The 17852-nt window shown below is 32.5% G+C and overlaps 1 protein-coding gene across 2 annotated transcripts in view; it reads left to right on the top strand.

Annotated features, from left to right (window-relative positions):
• The window catches only part of LOC145249765 (centrosomal protein of 112 kDa-like), a 777157-nt gene that overhangs the window by 747606 nt on the left and 11699 nt on the right, over positions 1–17852 (top strand). For both annotated transcript variants that reach the window (XM_080111687.1, XM_080111688.1), the window contains 4 exons: positions 3028–3080; positions 6909–7005; positions 7790–7879; positions 16953–17018. In XM_080111687.1, coding sequence (XP_079967813.1) covers positions 3028–3080; positions 6909–7005; positions 7790–7879; positions 16953–17018 — 306 coding nt within the window. The remainder of the gene's footprint in view (positions 1–3027; positions 3081–6908; positions 7006–7789; positions 7880–16952; positions 17019–17852) is intronic.

Genomic DNA, 17852 nt, shown 5'->3' with positions numbered 1-17852 from the left:
TCATTTAATGTACAATTAATGTTGGACCTTTATTATTCCTGATATTCGTAAATGACCTTCCTAATAAAATAGTCTCCGAGATGGGTATATTTGTTGATGGCACCACACTCTATAACAAACATGGGGGGGGGGACAAAATACTGCTAAGACTAAGCTTCTTCCCTTTAATAATTACAAAAAACTTTCTCAACCACTAAAGATGCATTACCTGAAAGTACTTCATTCAAACTTCTCGGCTTAACGTTCACAGGGAACATGAGTTTGAAGAGATACATTGAAGGCATTGTCAAGACTGCTGCAAAGATGGGCTCTCTCTACCATGCTAGAAAGTTACTTATGCCTGAGAGTATAGTGTACTTCTACAAGGCCACCATTCGCCCATGTATGGAGTATTGTTGGCACATTTGGGCTGCTGCATCTGCTACTAGTCTCCCTTTTAGACAGGGTCCAAAAGAGTCGACAACCTCGCACTATCAGGTTTCAGCCACTGTCCCATCGATGAAATGTTGCATCACTGCCTGTTCTAGAAGTATTTTAATGGTGGATGCTCCGACGAACTACAAGCCCTTGTACCTCATTGATGTAAATACTCCCGACAAATCCGACAAGCAGCAAAATCCCACCCCTTCACAGTAGAAATCCCTAGATGTCAGAAATCCTTTTACTTTAATAGTTTCTTCCCTAAGAGTGCTTGACTTTGGAATTCCCTTCCAGGTTCCTGCTTCCCGAACTGTACTGACATGCAGAAGTTCAAATGTAATGTAAACAGACATCTTTTTTTCCTACTCAACTCCCTACATAATATCCCTGAAAATTATGTTCCAGATAGTAGCCGCCTACACCAAAGTGTTACTGTGCCTGGTTTGAGGGTGAAAATGCACAAAAAAAAAAACAAAAAAAAAAAATGGATATTTAATTCGTTTCCATGCGGATATATTTAATAATATATTTAATAATATATTATTAATAATATATTACCTAAATAGCAATGATATACAGCGTAATCATGTTGACACACTGGTTACTGTTGGACAGCTGAAGTTAAGCTAGGTTGATTATGGCCAGCACTAAAATGGGTGACCATTGTATAATACCAGGTGTTGCATGTGTTCTGAAGCTTGGAGAGTGATGGTATGACCAGGCCATTTTTGCTTAAGACATGCTACATGGAATAATGCAGCACTTCCACGATGGGTTAAGGAACTCATTAATCACCGATCCACATAAATTTCATTGTCTGAAGAAAAATAATTTACGGCTCTGAATTCCTGACATAAAAAACTGATTATTCATATTATTTAAATTCTTGGAACAAGATACACCTGAAGAAGGTCGGAAGTTGCATTGTCCGAAACGTTGTGCAAATAACATTCAAGATAAGAACAGTAGTCTGAAGAATCCAAATAATGCGAATTGTCAATCATTATCTCAAAAGATACACCTGAAGAAGGTCGGAGGTTACATCGATCAAAACGTTGTGAAAATAACACTAAAGATGAGAACGGTAGTCTAAAGAATCCAAATAATACAAATAAAAATATTTTGACTACCCTGTTACTTCTGACTCATGCAGTATATAAAATTATGTGTGCGTGCGTCAGTATTTTTGGATTTCTACGTGTAAAGCTGAGAAGTAGTGTCTATGAAAGTAGGCGGCCTCGTTGGCCCCCACCTATGTTTGCAGAGTTAAAGATCATGGGTTCCTGCAGTGAACCGACTAAGGCATTATAGACTGCAAACCAATCGGTTTCCTTTAAGATGCTAAAAAGCAAAGGTAAAAGGATGCTTGCCTTTGATGCGAATAGTGTTTGAGGGGTTCTTGCAAAGCTTCATGGCGGGGTGGTGCGTAAGGCAGACAAACCTTGTGATCTCATCTGAGACCATTGAAGAGGCAGGGCCGACATAGATTATCGTTGGTTGTTTTGGTTTAACAACATATCTTTGGTTATTTAATGCCAAATTCAGTAATTTTGGAAAAGTTTTTATGCCTAAAGTTATTTATATCTTCAAATATTTATTCATCGTGTTTGGTTTGGTTGTTTTGTAGGAATTTTTTTTATTTTCACTTTGCAAAACATGATTGAGTTTTGCAAAAGGAAAGGAAAAAAAAATCAACATTAATGTTTGGTGCATTTCTGTCCTGGAAGCCAATATCTTCAGACAGTCTGATTTAATAGCATCAGATGCCCTCGCAGATATGACCAAAGTGGACCAACGGTAACTAAGGGACCTTTTCACAGGCATCAAAGTTTTAGGTAGACATGCAAACATACATACATTTATACATTGGTAGCTCAAATTTTCGACCCCAAACTGATTAAAAAGATTGCCCTTAATACACTTTATGTAAAATTTCAAATGTTTAGATAAGAAATTGTCTGTGTAATTTGGTAGAGACTGCAGAGGTCAAATGTTTTTAAACTTTGACCCCTATTATGACCCCTTAACATTTGTTTTGGGATCAAATCAAGTTATTAAGATAGATCCAAAGAACCTATATCAAAAATTTCAAGTGTTTAGACCCCAAATTGGTGGAGGAGTTTGATAGAGTTGTCAAAGGTCAAATCATTGAACTTTGACTCCTTAACAGCCAAATTTCTGGCCGAAAACGGATTACAAAGATTTTCCCAAATCTCAGTACCCTGTATATCAAATTTCGAGTCTGTAGACTGAAAATTGACAGAGTTATTGTGTAGGGAAATGTACACAAACAGACACTTTCATATATATATATATATATATATATATATATATCGCTCCATCCAACCAGAGTTCTGTTCAACTAACTTCAGTCATGACACTTTCAGTATCAACAGCAAGGAGTCCAGAGAAACTGTCATTGCAGGACTGGTAATCAGCAAGTCAAATACAATATTATAATTAACAAAAGTGTATTAACAAAAGTATGTTAAAAAAAAGTCGTGATTTTGGGAGCATGTATTGTGAACACACACAGACGCCGTTCATATATTCTTTTTTTTTTTTTTACTGTGAAATTTTTAAAATCTCAATTTCTTTCTGTTTCAGACAATTTCTGATCTACAAAGTACCATTTCCCATTTGAGGGAGGATAAGAAAAAGTATGGATATTTTTTTCTCTGATTATTTTTTTTTTTTTTTTTGGAATTCTTCGATGGACATATATGAAAACGAATCTGCCTTCTAACTGATTTATGGCGAATTATTTCTTCATCTCTTTTGTTGTTGATTGTTTTTCTTGTTTTTATTGATAAGAAGATCATAAATCACAAGTCAAATACACTTAACTTATTATTGGATGCAGATCACAATAATATAGATAGAGAGGAAGGTGGAAGACAGCAAGAAAATATAGAAAAGTGTGTGCATATAAATGTTATTTTGTTTGTTTTTTTTGCGATACGTTTTGAATGAATTCAATTATTTATACGAAAATGCATTTTTACCTAAATGCAAGTTGGGAATAATTTTCCCTTTGACCTATTTGGTACCCCCATATATAGTTTTTTTTTTTTGTTTTGTTTTTTTTTTCAAATATAATTATCCACTGAATGGGAAAATTTATTAAATTATCAAGTGTCCACGCAAGGAATATATAAAATTAATAGATTTTCAAAGATAAGCGCTTCTCATCATAAAGAAAAATACAATAAAATAAATTAAAAGAATCTAATATTTTCTTCCATTTATCTATTTATCTATCTTTTATTTACCTATCTTCTATCTATCTATCTTCTATTTATCTTATTATCTATCTTCTATTTATCTTATTATCTATCTTCTATTTTAATAAAATAGAGACGATTATTCCCATCCATCCATATAAAGACATTATGTTTTTCTATCTATCTCTTTTCTTCTTCTCTTCTATTTATCCTTTTCTATATTAATAAAATAGAGACGATTATTTCCCTTTACAAAAGACATAGAAAACAAAGACACACATTAATCCAAAATAGTGACACTACCTACCAGTAGCTGATGCAGGTTTTCTGCATATTATCAGTTTAATTAAAATTCTAAAATTCCTACATTTTATCCGAGACAAATCAGTCTCTCAAACAAGTTATATTTACAGATGGTCGGAGGATGTTTACTCAGTACATCATTATGTACTCTCACTCTCCTGGTGACACAGTTACAAAACACTTCATAGAGTTCAATTATTACACATGTCCATGATTATTCCGTTTTATTAACATTCATCTAATACTTATTCAAAATGTCTTCCTGTTCTTTCACTTCCATAAATCTGATTGAATGTTCAGATCTGTTCCTTCGTTTAACAGATTGAATTGTCGAAAAATTTTCGCATCAGTTTTGTAAAATCAAAAATGGCGCCCATCCTTATTCGCTTTGATAAAAAGGTTTAAAACTTTATCAGACATTCAATAATACAACACAGATTTGCAAACTGTTTACCACAAACAACAGTTTTGTTAGCTTCTTCGAAACATACAATACAAAACTGTTCACTTCCAGTGACTACATAACTGTCCACATTGATCCGATAAAACTATTCTTTAACATCGTTCAGTAAAAAAAAAAAAAAAAAAAATTTAATTTCTTATCGGCTAAAAGTTTGCAATATAACAATGTAAGATTGTCACTGTTTGTTTTAGGCTGTATTACATGTTATTCTAAACTTTATTAGTCATGTCGTAAAAAAAATTAAAATAAATATTGTAACTTTTTTTGTTGTTGGAAGTAAACCATAAACATGTTTCCTATGTCAGTGTGTGTGGGGGGGAATGATTTCAATAACATTAATTATGATTCACATTTTCTTAGTATGTCCAAGAGGGACCTCCCATTCTAACCACAAGATCGTTGACGCTATCATTTTTTAGTGAATTTTATGAAACTGTCTTAGACAATTCTTTTTTTTTTTTTGTTTTGCAACATTCTAAAATTGAAGTTATATTTACAGGAATTTGTTTAAGAGTCAAATAGTTTAATTGAACAGTGACAAAACATTCATCATTATATTGAGAAATAAGTAAACCAAAAATATCCTAATTGTAATCTTTTAACGTATATACCACACACTAATAAGGATGGGAGACAATAGCAGTAGGCTGAAATATATCTAAGGCTTTTGATAGGGTCGGGCATGAAGGTCTTGTCATGAAGATGAAATTATTACTGGACAAATACATAATAGAATCAAACCCTTCTTAGACAAGAGAAAAATCCAGGTTGTCATTGACGGGTTATTTCTTGATCATCCTTCCTGTAATACAGACCTTGCTCCCTGTGACTTTTGGTTATTGTTTAAGCTCAAGGAAAACCTTAGAGACTGTCATTTTTAGACAATTCAGGAGATGAAAGAGGCTGTGATGAGGTCATTGACACGCTCATACAAAAGGACTTCCATGGGGCGTTCTAGAAGTTGTTACAACGAGTGCATTGCAGTCGGAGAAAATTACTTTTAATGGGACTTGAGTTTCACGTGTGTACTATCAATAAAAGTGCCCATACAAAAAAGTCTGGAAACTTATTTAAGGCACCTCGTACGTCAGTCTATGAGGAATTCTTAACTAAGGAAAGAATAAAGGAAAGCAAAACAGATTGTGTCAGCATCTTAAAATACTTATTCCGAACAAATTTATATTTCCTTCTGCCTAAGAAGAATTATCAATAAAGGAAAGTGTAGAGAGGATGAAAAACGAATAGTTTAAGTATTTTAAAATGTTTATTCCTTAAAATTTACTGTTTCTTTATTGGGAACTTATTGACAGTTTCATTTTTCATCGGACAAAAAGTAATATTTCATATACGATTTCATATTTTGTACAAATATATTTTTCATTTCTTTCATGATGAAGGTGGGGGGTCTTGATTCTTAACTAACCGACTACTTTAGAAAAATACAATTTCAATGATTAACGAGATGAAAACAAAAATGACATTTTCGGCCACAGCACATAAATTATATTAAATGGTTCCAGCTCACATTCATGTAAATAAAAAAATATTCCTGAAGCATATCGCATTTTTTAACAAAATTACTTCGGTCTAAAAAGAAGACTGAAGTAATTTTGTTAAAAAATGGGATATGCTTCAGGGATATTTTCACTGAAAGAAAAAAAAATCACAAAACTAATGGTTTCAACATTTTCCAATAATTCTTCATAAGCATTTAATTGTTCTTTTATGGTTATTATGGTGAAGAAATTCTCATTTTATACGGAAAATTTGATGCTGGCATATCTATTTTATTTGTAACTGTTTTTAATATGCATGAAAGTATTGTTCGATTTTTTTTATTTACTTTATTATTTTTTCACGTTCTTAATTTACCGCTGCTTAATAAAACGAAAGAATTGCAATTTTACTAATTTACAAAACTAACATAAGAACTTCATTTTCTTTGCTATCATTCTGAAATAAGACACATAAATTATATTAAATGTTTCCAGTTCACATATATATGAAACCACAAAACAAGATCTCAGATAAATTTCCCATATGGGATGCACTTACGCGCAAAAAGAAAACAAACAAAAAACAAACAAACAAAACAATTAAAAAATAAAAGAAAAGAAAAACTTATCAATTTAAAAAGAATATTTAATCCTTTTTAGTTAGCATCATTTTATATCTCCTCGGGCAACGCCGAGAAACGGGTCCTGCTAGTACATTTATACATGCGTCTCTATTATTATTTCGCTACTTTTTGGGATCAAGAAATAATAATAATAAAAAAAAACAACATCGTTTTTATACTTCAGAAAAAATCCCTCATAACCATGAAATTGCTATTCTAGATGTATGTGTAGGCATTTTAACATATATATATATATATATAATTGCACTTTAATTTAAAATTTTTTATTGGATCATCACTATTTGATTAAAAACTTTGTAAACTAAAAATGTTAGAGTGCGATCATTCAGATGAAGATGTTGATAATTTTTTGTTTCAGACAACGAGTGACATTCGAGGAGAAACTTGCAGCCAACCAAAGCAAACACGAGCAAGACATTAAGATGATTCGAAGGCAACACTCAAACACTCTCGTTGTACGTAAAGCAGTCTATTGAGACTTATTATTTTTTACCCCCCCCACCTTTTGTTATTTATGTCTATTACTGCACATCGTTTGAGTGATATTAATCTCAGATGTGTTTGGTGGTGGTGGGGTGGGGTGGGGTACTAATCAGTTTCTTTCGATTCAAGAAACATCTTTGTTATTTTTCATTATACAAACATATTTTCAAATGTAACTACTTTTTTTTTAAATTTTTTAATAAAAATGTTATTTGTTAACAATGATACTTAGGTCCGCCAAGATATATATATATATAAGGAGAAAGAGGAGAGAAAGATAAAGGGAGAAAAGAAGAAATATAGAGAGGAGGAAGAGGAGAGAGATAATTGAAAAGGACAAGAAAGAGGGGAGAGATAAAAGAAGAGAGGGAGTAAAAGGAGAGAGATAAAAATAAAAGAGTTGGAAGAGAAATGGAAGAGAGATGGATACAAGAGAAGGAAGAAAAGAAGATAGAGACAAAAGAGACGAGGAAAAAGAAAATGGAGACAAAAGAAGGGGCGGGGGAGACCAAGAGGCATGGAAGAAAATAGAGAAAAAGAGAGAGAGAGAGATAGAGGGAAGGTGAGGAATAGGGTAACAAGATTGACAGAATGGATCGTTGGTGAAGTAAATAGTTTCCAAGACAATCTCAGGAACTGTATTTTAATGACCATCTCGGCTCATTCGGATGAGAGGGGGAATTAAAAAAATTTTTTCGTCAAATTCAATCAGTTTATCGTTGAAATTTTAGCTGATTATTTCGATTTTCTTTCCAGGCTTTACAACAGGAATATAACAATGAACACATAAAAGTTCGAGCACTGGGGAGGCAGCTGGAAGAGGAGGAGGCAAACCATGAAGAAAAGGTAAACAGAGGGAGGGGCGTGCCATAAAGTAGGCTTTTCCACGATTTTATTGACTGAAATAACTTTTACAAAAGCTATATATATCAAATATGGTACTATAAAAATTAACGTTTCTTGTGGACTTTAAATTCTGATTCTTTTTAGGCGGGTGCCAACATATTCTATAACTAGCAAGACCCATTAACCGGCATTGCCCGGTAGAAGCCTTTCCCTCCCCTTTGCCAAAAAGTAAACTACAGTTATTGATAACCTGCAAGTACTGTTTGAATCTGGAAAAAGCAAATAAGGGAATGCGTACCATGGAATAATAAAATTAGGAATAATGGTCCATTAGAACAAGAATAGAAAGTATAAACAGATTTTTTAGGATGCAGGGATTCTCACTGTATATGGACTGTTTAGATTGATAGAAACTCCCCAGGATAAGAACGGCTTTCAGAACAGACATCACCAACCTCCCCTCAGAATAGACATCGCCTAACATCCCCATGTAAAGAACATACATCAGAGCAGAGCACCCCCTTTATGGTTGGCGACAGTGTCGATAAGAGAGAAGTGGATTTTTGTATCGCGCGTGAGTACAAATCTGGCAGGCATTGAATTACAGTACAGAATGCATGTTTATATCTCTAGAAGCACTTGTCTGCGCAAAATTTGAATGATATTTTCGTAATCAGGATAGACAAAAACCCTAAAAAATGGTCATTGTAACGCAAAATGTGGAGGTGAATGTAATGGAAAAATTTACTCCCCCCCCCAATAAAACTTGTGCGCGTGGAAAGAAACAAATAAGCAAAGGTGAATATGTTATTGTGAGTGTGCAATTTTTGTTGGGAAGGGGGGGTAATCAATTATAGAACTTGCATAGTGTTAACAAGTGCTCCTGCAGTTTAATTAATCGTTTTTCCATAAGTAACACAGCGACATTAAGCTAGCAGAAGAACCGTTTAATATTTCACAAAAAATTTGTTTACATTGGGGGGAGGGGGGACACACACCCTCCCCACCTGCGGAGAAGAGGGGGAACGTGTTTTGTAACTATTGTGTCTCTACCAGACGTTATTATTTTGAAAGCCATTTTTAGCATGGGGAGTGGAGGGTGTTTTGTAACTAATCTATGCTTCCACCTAAAAATTTATTAAAAGGAAAACAAAAATGGAATTCGTGACTCTTGCCTCCCAATTATTTCGTCTGCTAAAATTTTAATCACATAATTACGGTGTAACGTCAATAAAATAAACCATTCAATCAAGTGCCACTTGTTATGGATTTAGCTGAATACGATATTAAAATCACTTTATTGGTACTTATGCATTTATGTTACCGGGCTGGCGGATGTTTTGTATATATATATATACTAGAAAGCTGATTGGCTAACTAAAATCCTCAACATATATAAAAACGAGAAACAACCACAGAATAAGCCTGACGAATCCTATAGTCGATGAAACGCCGAATATTCAGTGTAGCTTAATCGCCATATATATTTTATAAATTACTATATATATATATATATATATATATATATATATATATATATATGTATTGGAGGGTGGGTTTGGCTTAGCGAGATAAAGGACTGTTTAAATAAATTCGTAATGATTTAAATTTGTAATTATAAAAAAATATTAATTTCAGTTGTGTGCACTTATGTTTCCAAACTGGCGGGTTTATTGTAACTATTCTGTACTTTCACCTAACAATTTAATAAACAAAGATTTTGTAAAACTTGAATTTAACTTGAAAATACTATTTTCTAAAATAGCACGGTAACATACATGCATAAGCGCTACTTTATTTTACATATTTCTTTTCCCAAGGACCGTTTGAATAAATTGATTTAATTTTAAAGTGTTGTGTAATTAGTTGTAAAGAAATAAGGGTACTAGTGCACTTATTGATCCGTGCTGAAATAACGTTATTATTTTAAAAAGCCATTCTTAACATGGGGAGAGGAGGGTGCTTTGTAACTATTCTATACTTAACCTTACAATTGAATAAAAAAACATAAAACTTTAATTAAACTTGGAAATACGATTTAAAAAATAGTGCGGATCAGTAAGTGCACTAGCACCGAAATAAGTGCTAAAAAATAATGAGCCATGTGGGTAGAAAAGTAAGTTTTATTAGTCATAGTAACATTTATTTTTATTATTTTTTTTTTTTGGACATTTTTGTTCGTTTGTTGACTCTTTTTTGCAATATATCAATTCAATTCAAGAGAGTTAAATTTTTTTCAACAGAAAACATGTTAAATCCGTACTCAATCCAAAGAAAGAACAAGTAGTAAAATTATTTTCCAATGGAGAATTTATCAACAGAAACAAACTGAAAAAAGGAACACGTATTTGGTTAATTTACATTTATTGAATGCGTGTAGTTTTTAACAGGTGTTTCTGCATTTTAATTAACTGTTTTTCCGTAAGTAACACGGCGACATTAAGCGCGCAGAAGAACCGTTTAATATTAAACCAAAATTCTGTTTACTTTTGGGGTGGGGGCACAACACCCTCTCGCCTCCCAAATGTAAACAGATTTTTGTTGTGTTTTCATTTCAAAACCATAGATATATATACGTTTGTTTCGAGAATTCCTAAGGGTGTGTGTATATAGAAATTATTTTACTTGTACACGTTAGTCTCATGGAATAAGGCTATCAGTAGGTATGTGTATGTTTATGAGCGGCTAATAGTTATTTTCTTTTTAGCGATCGCTAGGGTGTCCCGTTAGTGTAGATAAACGATGTCAGAAAATCCGATGGTCATTATGAAAGTTGCTACATGTGAATGCCTGTTGCGGTATATGAGTTTAGCAATTTGTGAAGGTCTGTTTCTGAGTGGTTAAAAATCTGTAAATAAGCGTTATTTTTTTTTTTTTTAGTGGTGGTATCTATTGCGGATGATGCCGCCATGTTTTTTCAAAGTTTACAAGTGTTTGTTTCTGTATTAAATTGGTTCATTCTGGAATATGAAAATGGTCGGTTTCAGCCTATCGTAAAAGCCGGAACATTGTCGGGGAGAAATTATTAATTTTGATTTGTAAGTTGGAAAGAGTATATGATGTATATGTATGCAATCATCTAGTTATGAAGGGTGTAATGGCAATTTAATAGAGAAATGCAGAATAGTACTCGCCGACAATTGGTAGCAGTGGTAGGACTAAATTTAGAGAGAGAGAGAGAGAAAAGTACGGATTTCTTCTTCTTGTAATGCTGCGATTGTGATGGTTGTTTTCCACAGATGTAATATAGCATTTTAATAGCACGACTAAATGTGTATGTAACGCCGTAAAAAAGTTACATAAGATGGTGGGTAAACGTTTAGACAAAATAAAGTTGTATGTGGCATCTTTTCTTGCAAACCTACGGTAATTTGGTACAGAGGGGAATTTCTGCAATCAAAATATATAATAATAATAATAATAATAATGATAATAATAATAATAATAATAAAATATAATATACAGGAGGAAGAAAGGAAGGAAAGATAAGATCTTTTTACTCTTATGACTTTTAAAAAAAGGTCCATTTTCTTTTTACCAACAGTTATATGAAATCTAGAAGATAGATAGATAGATAGATAGAAGATAGATAGATAGATAGATAGAAGATAGAAGATAGATAGATAGATAGATAGAAGATAGATAGATAGAAGATAGAAGATAGATAGATAGATAGAAGATAGATAGATAGATAGAAGATAGAAGATAGAAGATAGAAGATAGAAGATAGATAGAAGATAGATAGAAGATAGAAGATAGATAGATAGATAGAAGATAGATAGAAGATAGATAGAAGATAGATAGATAGAAGATAGATAGATAGAAGATAGATAGATAGAAGATAGATAGATAGAAGATAGATAGATAGAAGATAGATAGATAGAAGATAGATAGATAGAAGATAGATAGATAGAAGATAGATAGATAGAAGATAGATAGATAGATAGAAGATAGATAGATAGATAGAAGATAGATAGATAGATAGAAGATAGATAGATAGATAGAAGATAGATAGATAGAAGATAGATAGAAGATAGATAGATAGATAGAAGATAGATAGATAGAAGATAGATAGAAGATAGATAGATAGATAGAAGATAGATAGATAGAAGATAGATAGATAGAAGATAGATAGATAGAAGATAGATAGATAGATAGAAGATAGATAGATAGATAGAAGATAGATAGATAGATAGAAGATAGATAGATAGAAGATAGATAGATAGAAGATAGATAGAAGATAGATAGAAGAAGATAGATAGATAGAAGATAGATAGATAGATAGATAGAAGAAGATAGAATAGATAGAAGAAGATAGAATAGATAGAAGAAGATAGAAGAGAAGATTAATAGATAGATGGATAGATAGATAGATAGAAGATAGATAGAAGAAGATAGATAGAAGAAGATAGATAGAAGAAGATAGATAGAAGAAGATAGATAGAAGAAGATAGATAGAAGATAGATAGATAGAAGAAGAAGATAGAATAGATAGAAGAAGATAGAAGAGAAGATAGATAGATAGATAGAAGATAGATAGAAGAAGATAGAAGAGAAGATAGATAGATAGAAGATAGATAGATAGAAGATAGATAGATAGAAGATAGATAGATAGAAGATAGATAGATAGAAGATAGATAGATAGATAGAAGATAGATAGATAGAAGATAGATAGAAGATAGATAGATAGAAGATAGATAGATAGAAGATAGATAGATAGAAGATAGATAGATAGAAGATAGATAGATAGAAGATAGATAGATAGAAGAAGATAGATAGAAGAAGATAGATAGATAGAAGATAGATAGAAGAAGATAGATAGATAGAAGATAGATAGATAGATAGAAGATAGATAGATAGATAGAAGATAGATAGATAGAAGATAGATAGAAGAAGATAGATAGAAGAAGATAGATAGAAGAAGATAGATAGAAGAAGATAGATAGATAGAAGATAGATAGATAGAAGATAGATAGATAGAAGAAGAAGATAGAATAGATAGAAGAAGATAGAAGAGAAGATAGATAGAAGATAGATAGATAGAAGATAGATAGATAGAAGATAGATAGATAGAAGATAGATAGATAGAAGATAGATAGATAGAAGATAGATAGATAGAAGATAGATAGATAGAAGATAGATAGATAGAAGATAGATAGATAGAAGAAGATAGATAGAAGAAGATAGAAGAAGATAGATAGATAGATAGATAGATAGATAGATAGAAGATAGATAGATAGAAGAAGAAGATAGATAGAAGAAGAAGATAGATAGAAGAAGAAGATAGATAGAAGAAGAAGATAGAATAGATAGAAGAAGATAGAAGAGAAGATAGATAGAAGAGAAGATAGATAGATAGAAGAATAGAAGAGAAGAAGAGATAGAAACTAGCAGGCCGCCCGGCATTGCCCGGTCGTAAAATACGCTTCTTAAGTATGATATTTTGATTAATGCAGATTTCGTATTTATTATATTATATTGGACCCAATCTATAGTAATGATTTAAAAACTTTTAAAAAAAGAAAAAAAAAAAAAGAAAAAGAAATGACTCATGCGAGAGAACCGAAACCAAAACTTTTAACTTACGATTTACTTTTTCCTTTGACGTTAATGACTGAGCTATGAATACATGCTTGCTGCAAAGCTAAAAATTAAAACATGGACCAATAGCTATTACGTTACGCATGCATATTCGTAATGTCGTCGTTCAATCTTCACCTGGCAAATTTATTTATTTTTTTAATTTTCACACTTATACCGATTTTCCTCGGCTAAAACCCAAATATAAAGTTTTGCATGTGTTCAAATACCCTATATATTAAGTTTCATGTGATAAACAATATGAATGTGAAATAAATACAGCCCTTCTTATGTAACATAACATGAAATATTTGAAATCAAGTCTCCCTTTGCTGTTATTTCAGATCATTTAAAACCATAGCAACAAGTTTTAGTCTCCCCTCTATCAAGACCAGAGGTTTTGGAGGATATATATATAATAATTATTATAGTAACTAATTATTAAATACCCACAGACCCTAGTGTTTCATCCTTTCGGGAATCATCAGTGCAGGAGGTCATCATTAACACCAGTAGATAGATTTGAACCCGACAACAGAAGCCATCCCTGGTTTTATTAGCAAGGACCTAACCCATTCGGCTACCATTAACCGCGAAAAATGCTTTTGAATTTTAAACATTTATTTAAAAAAAATGTTTTTACCGTCTGTCAGAGCGATCTGCACATACGAGCTCAATTGACTGATTTTTAATTCAATTGATTGTGCTCAACGATAAGAATATATATATATATATATATATATATATATATATCGTAGTTAAATTGAATATTGAATTGCTCATATCTTTGGTTCTATAGGCCAAAACTACATAAAATTTTGCAGGCTTTTTGGAGATTAGTATTCTATGGTAAATATTTTATGACAATTGGTAAAAAGGAACCTATATTTTCAAACCAATAAAATATGCCTAAATGTGGTTATATATATATATATATATATATATATATATATTAGTGTCCTGGCAAGCCAGCTTTAGTTTTGCTGCTTTAGGATGAATTTTTCTTATTTTTATTTTTTTTTTTTGCTTGGTTGTCTCCCCTGTGGCCAGATTTGCTGTCTGCAGACTTTTACATCCAGCATTTGTACAGATCGACTACCCATTCCTTGCCTTTTATGATTCTAAACTTATTATTGACGACTGGCATTTTGTTTGGAACAAAATATTTTTCTTTTCTTCTGAAACTAAAAATGGCTTTCAGTTCAAAACGAACTCCTTGAAAATTGGTGGCAATAGTTGAAACTGGGAAGAATTTGATTTCAGAGGACGGCTAAACAAGAATTTGTTAGCATTGGACTTGAAAACCACTATGATTTAATATGACATGGCCGTTACGTCGACAGTGGACAAACAAATAAAACAGGAATAGAAAAAAATAAAAATCCCGGTCGGCAACTTTTTTTTTTTTTTTTTTTTTTTTTTTTTTTTACAAAACATTTTTATTACCGTTACTTTCGACACCAGTAAAAAAAAAAAAAAAAATCTCTTACTGCCACATGTTCATTTCGGTCAGTGTACACTTTTCCTCTCCGACTACACAACAACCACAGCTAGCAATTTCTCGCCTTCGCTTTATGTGACGTCCACTTTGTTTCACTGACCTCATGCTGGTCGAATGCTGACTATTTCTCGCCTGCGTCTTTACACACCCGTTCTCCTCGATGCTTACTCTTTATCTCCAAGCATGTGTTGCATTTTTTCTTTTTACTTTCCTTCCTCTTCTTGCGCACACTTCCTAATTTGCATATGCATGTTTTTCTGCTGCTGTTGCTAATCTCTTCGCATGCTGGCCATACTTGTCTGCCACTGATACTTTCCACGCACTCACATGCACTATATGACAGTAATCAGTTGGTAAAAGCCGTGTGATATTGTATTCCATAGACCGGTAGTTCTTGGAAAGAAACTTTGCTCAGGTGTTAGAAAGTACCAGGTCGACGATTGTTATGATCATTGTAATATTTGTAAAAATAGAATGTTTTAGCAAAATAAATATTTACAGAAAAAATTATTCATGTTAAGATGTTTAACAGAAAATTATGTAGAACATAAACAATAATTTAAAATAGATTGACATTTAGAGTCTGACCTTATCTTACGTAGAGGTCATTTTAAAGTGACATGAACTTTAGGTAGAGTTTTGGGAAAAGATGCAATGATTTGATCAGTCAAGAATCTAGAGTGAGAAAGAGCAAATTGAGTTAGATGGTGATGGCTCCCAGTAGACAAGATCAGAATGCGTTAGTTTAGAACCAGCGGCAGCTTTCCAATGAGGAAACATCGGTAATAAAAGTTGCTGAAAAGACAACCAGAGATTTATTGATTAATTGGGATGAATCTTCTTTGTAGTTTTTCCGATGATCTGTCAAACAAGATCAGGGACGGACCAGGTATGTTTCTCTGATTGCTCCGATGTTACAATCCCATAGAACTGTTATTTATGTCTGTTGTTGTAAGTTTTATACCACTAGGTGATACACAAGTTAGACACATATACATAACATATGTATAACATATACATAACACATGCATAACATATACATCAATCCATGTTATACATAACGAATATGTAATATTCTGGTGCCGGAATATACTCCCTCGGTAATATAACACATGGAAGTTCCATTTAGTTTTCCATACAAGGAGGAAGAAAGGAAAATTAATTACAGTGGTTGTAGCTGATGAGTGTTTGTTATGAATGTTTTATGAGGGTTGAGGGAGTGTCAAATTAGAGCTCAGTGGAGCACCAGCCACGAAAATCATAGCGGAGAAAAGCTTATCGTCTCTTCTGCAAGAAAGAGGTTGCAAGGAACAGAACGAGACATTCCCCACTAGATTTCTAAGTTGATTTTGTATTCTTTGAAAGCAAGGAAGACAGCTCAGAATAACACATCCCTAGATGTGGCAAAAGCACTCAACCTTAGCACATATTTGAGTTTTTTTTACAACTGTAACACAGTGCATATGAGCGCATGGGAAAATATCAGCAGCAGCAATAGATGGCTGGCTTGTGAAAAGAAGAGCAGCAGCAGCCGAAAAAGCGCATATGCAAATTAGGAAGTGTGCGTGAGTTGGGGTGAGGAGATAAAGAGAAAAAGGACACCACGTGCTTGCAAGAAAAGCAAAGTGCGCATCAAAGAAAATGGACGTGTAAAATTGCAGACGAGAAATGCCTGGCTAATGCCAGTGTGAGGTTAAAGAAAAGTGTACACCAGGCGAGAAGGTCGATGGTAAGAGATTTTTTAAGTTTTGTCGAGACGGGAGAGTGATGGTAATAAATGCTTTTGTTAAGAAAAAAATGCGGATTTTTATTTCTTTATTTTATTTGTAACTGCAATGTTGCACAAGTAGTGAACTGCGTCAGAAGCGAGAAACTTTCTGGAGCAATAGAATGATCCAACAATTTGCCAGGTGACCCTAACAAAAGATTTGATGGAAGTGTTCGGTTAAGTCTAATTTTAGAGTGAATTTCATGGATTTCTTTTTCTTGTAGATGACACAAGTTTGCCTGCAATACGAAGAGCGAATCAAAGGTCTCATGCCTTCAACTGTACATCGCGTAAGAGTTTTTTTAAATTTTATTATTTTAATTAGTTTTAATTAGTTTTAGTAGTTTGCTTTGTTTTGTGGCATATCCACGCTTTTTCGGGTTATTTAATGTCGGATTCAGTCGTTTTGATCAAAGTTTTTATGCTTCAAGTTCTTTATATATTCAAATATTTATTCATGGTGTTTGGTTTGGTTGTTTTGTAAAGGAAAATTGTTTTTGTCTTTGTAAGGCAAAACTAAGTTCTGTAAAAGGGAAAGCAAAAAAAAAAAATAATATTTGATGCATTTTAGGTTGGAAAGTTAGTATTTTTTAAGTTAAAATTTTGGCATTTTGGTAATAAATATAAGGTTGATGAGAAAGTTCTTGCGGTTTTTAACTTTTAAATTGAGATGAACATATCTCGGCTAAGACAAAAATTTATTGATCGAAATAAGCACCATCAGAATAAACAAACTTTTGCCAACGCAAAACAAGTGTATTTATGCCAGTAACATAAAAATATCTTGCGTTAAAAATTCCGCAAGATTTTTCTTGTTAATCATTCTTGATAATCATTCTTGATAATCATTCTTGATAATCATTCTTGATAATCATTCTTGTTAATCATTCTTGTTAATCATCCTTGTTAATCATTCTTGTTAATCATTCTTGTTAATCATCCTTGTTAATCATTCTTGTTAATCATCCTTGTTAATCATTCTTGATAATCATCCTTGTTAATCATTCTTGTTAATCATTCTTGATAATCATTCTTGATAATCATTCTTGATAATCATTCTTGATAATCATCCTTGTTAATCATCCTTGTTAATCATTCTTGTTAATCATCCTTGTTAATCATTC

The sequence above is a fragment of the Euprymna scolopes genome, chromosome 28, assembly GCF_053919585.1.
Source record: "Euprymna scolopes isolate OS-2025 chromosome 28, ASM5391958v1, whole genome shotgun sequence".
Classification (NCBI taxonomy): Eukaryota; Metazoa; Mollusca; class Cephalopoda; order Sepiida; family Sepiolidae; genus Euprymna; species Euprymna scolopes.
The sequence above is the reverse complement of the archived record's forward strand: the minus strand, read 5'-3'. Positions and strand labels throughout refer to the sequence as shown.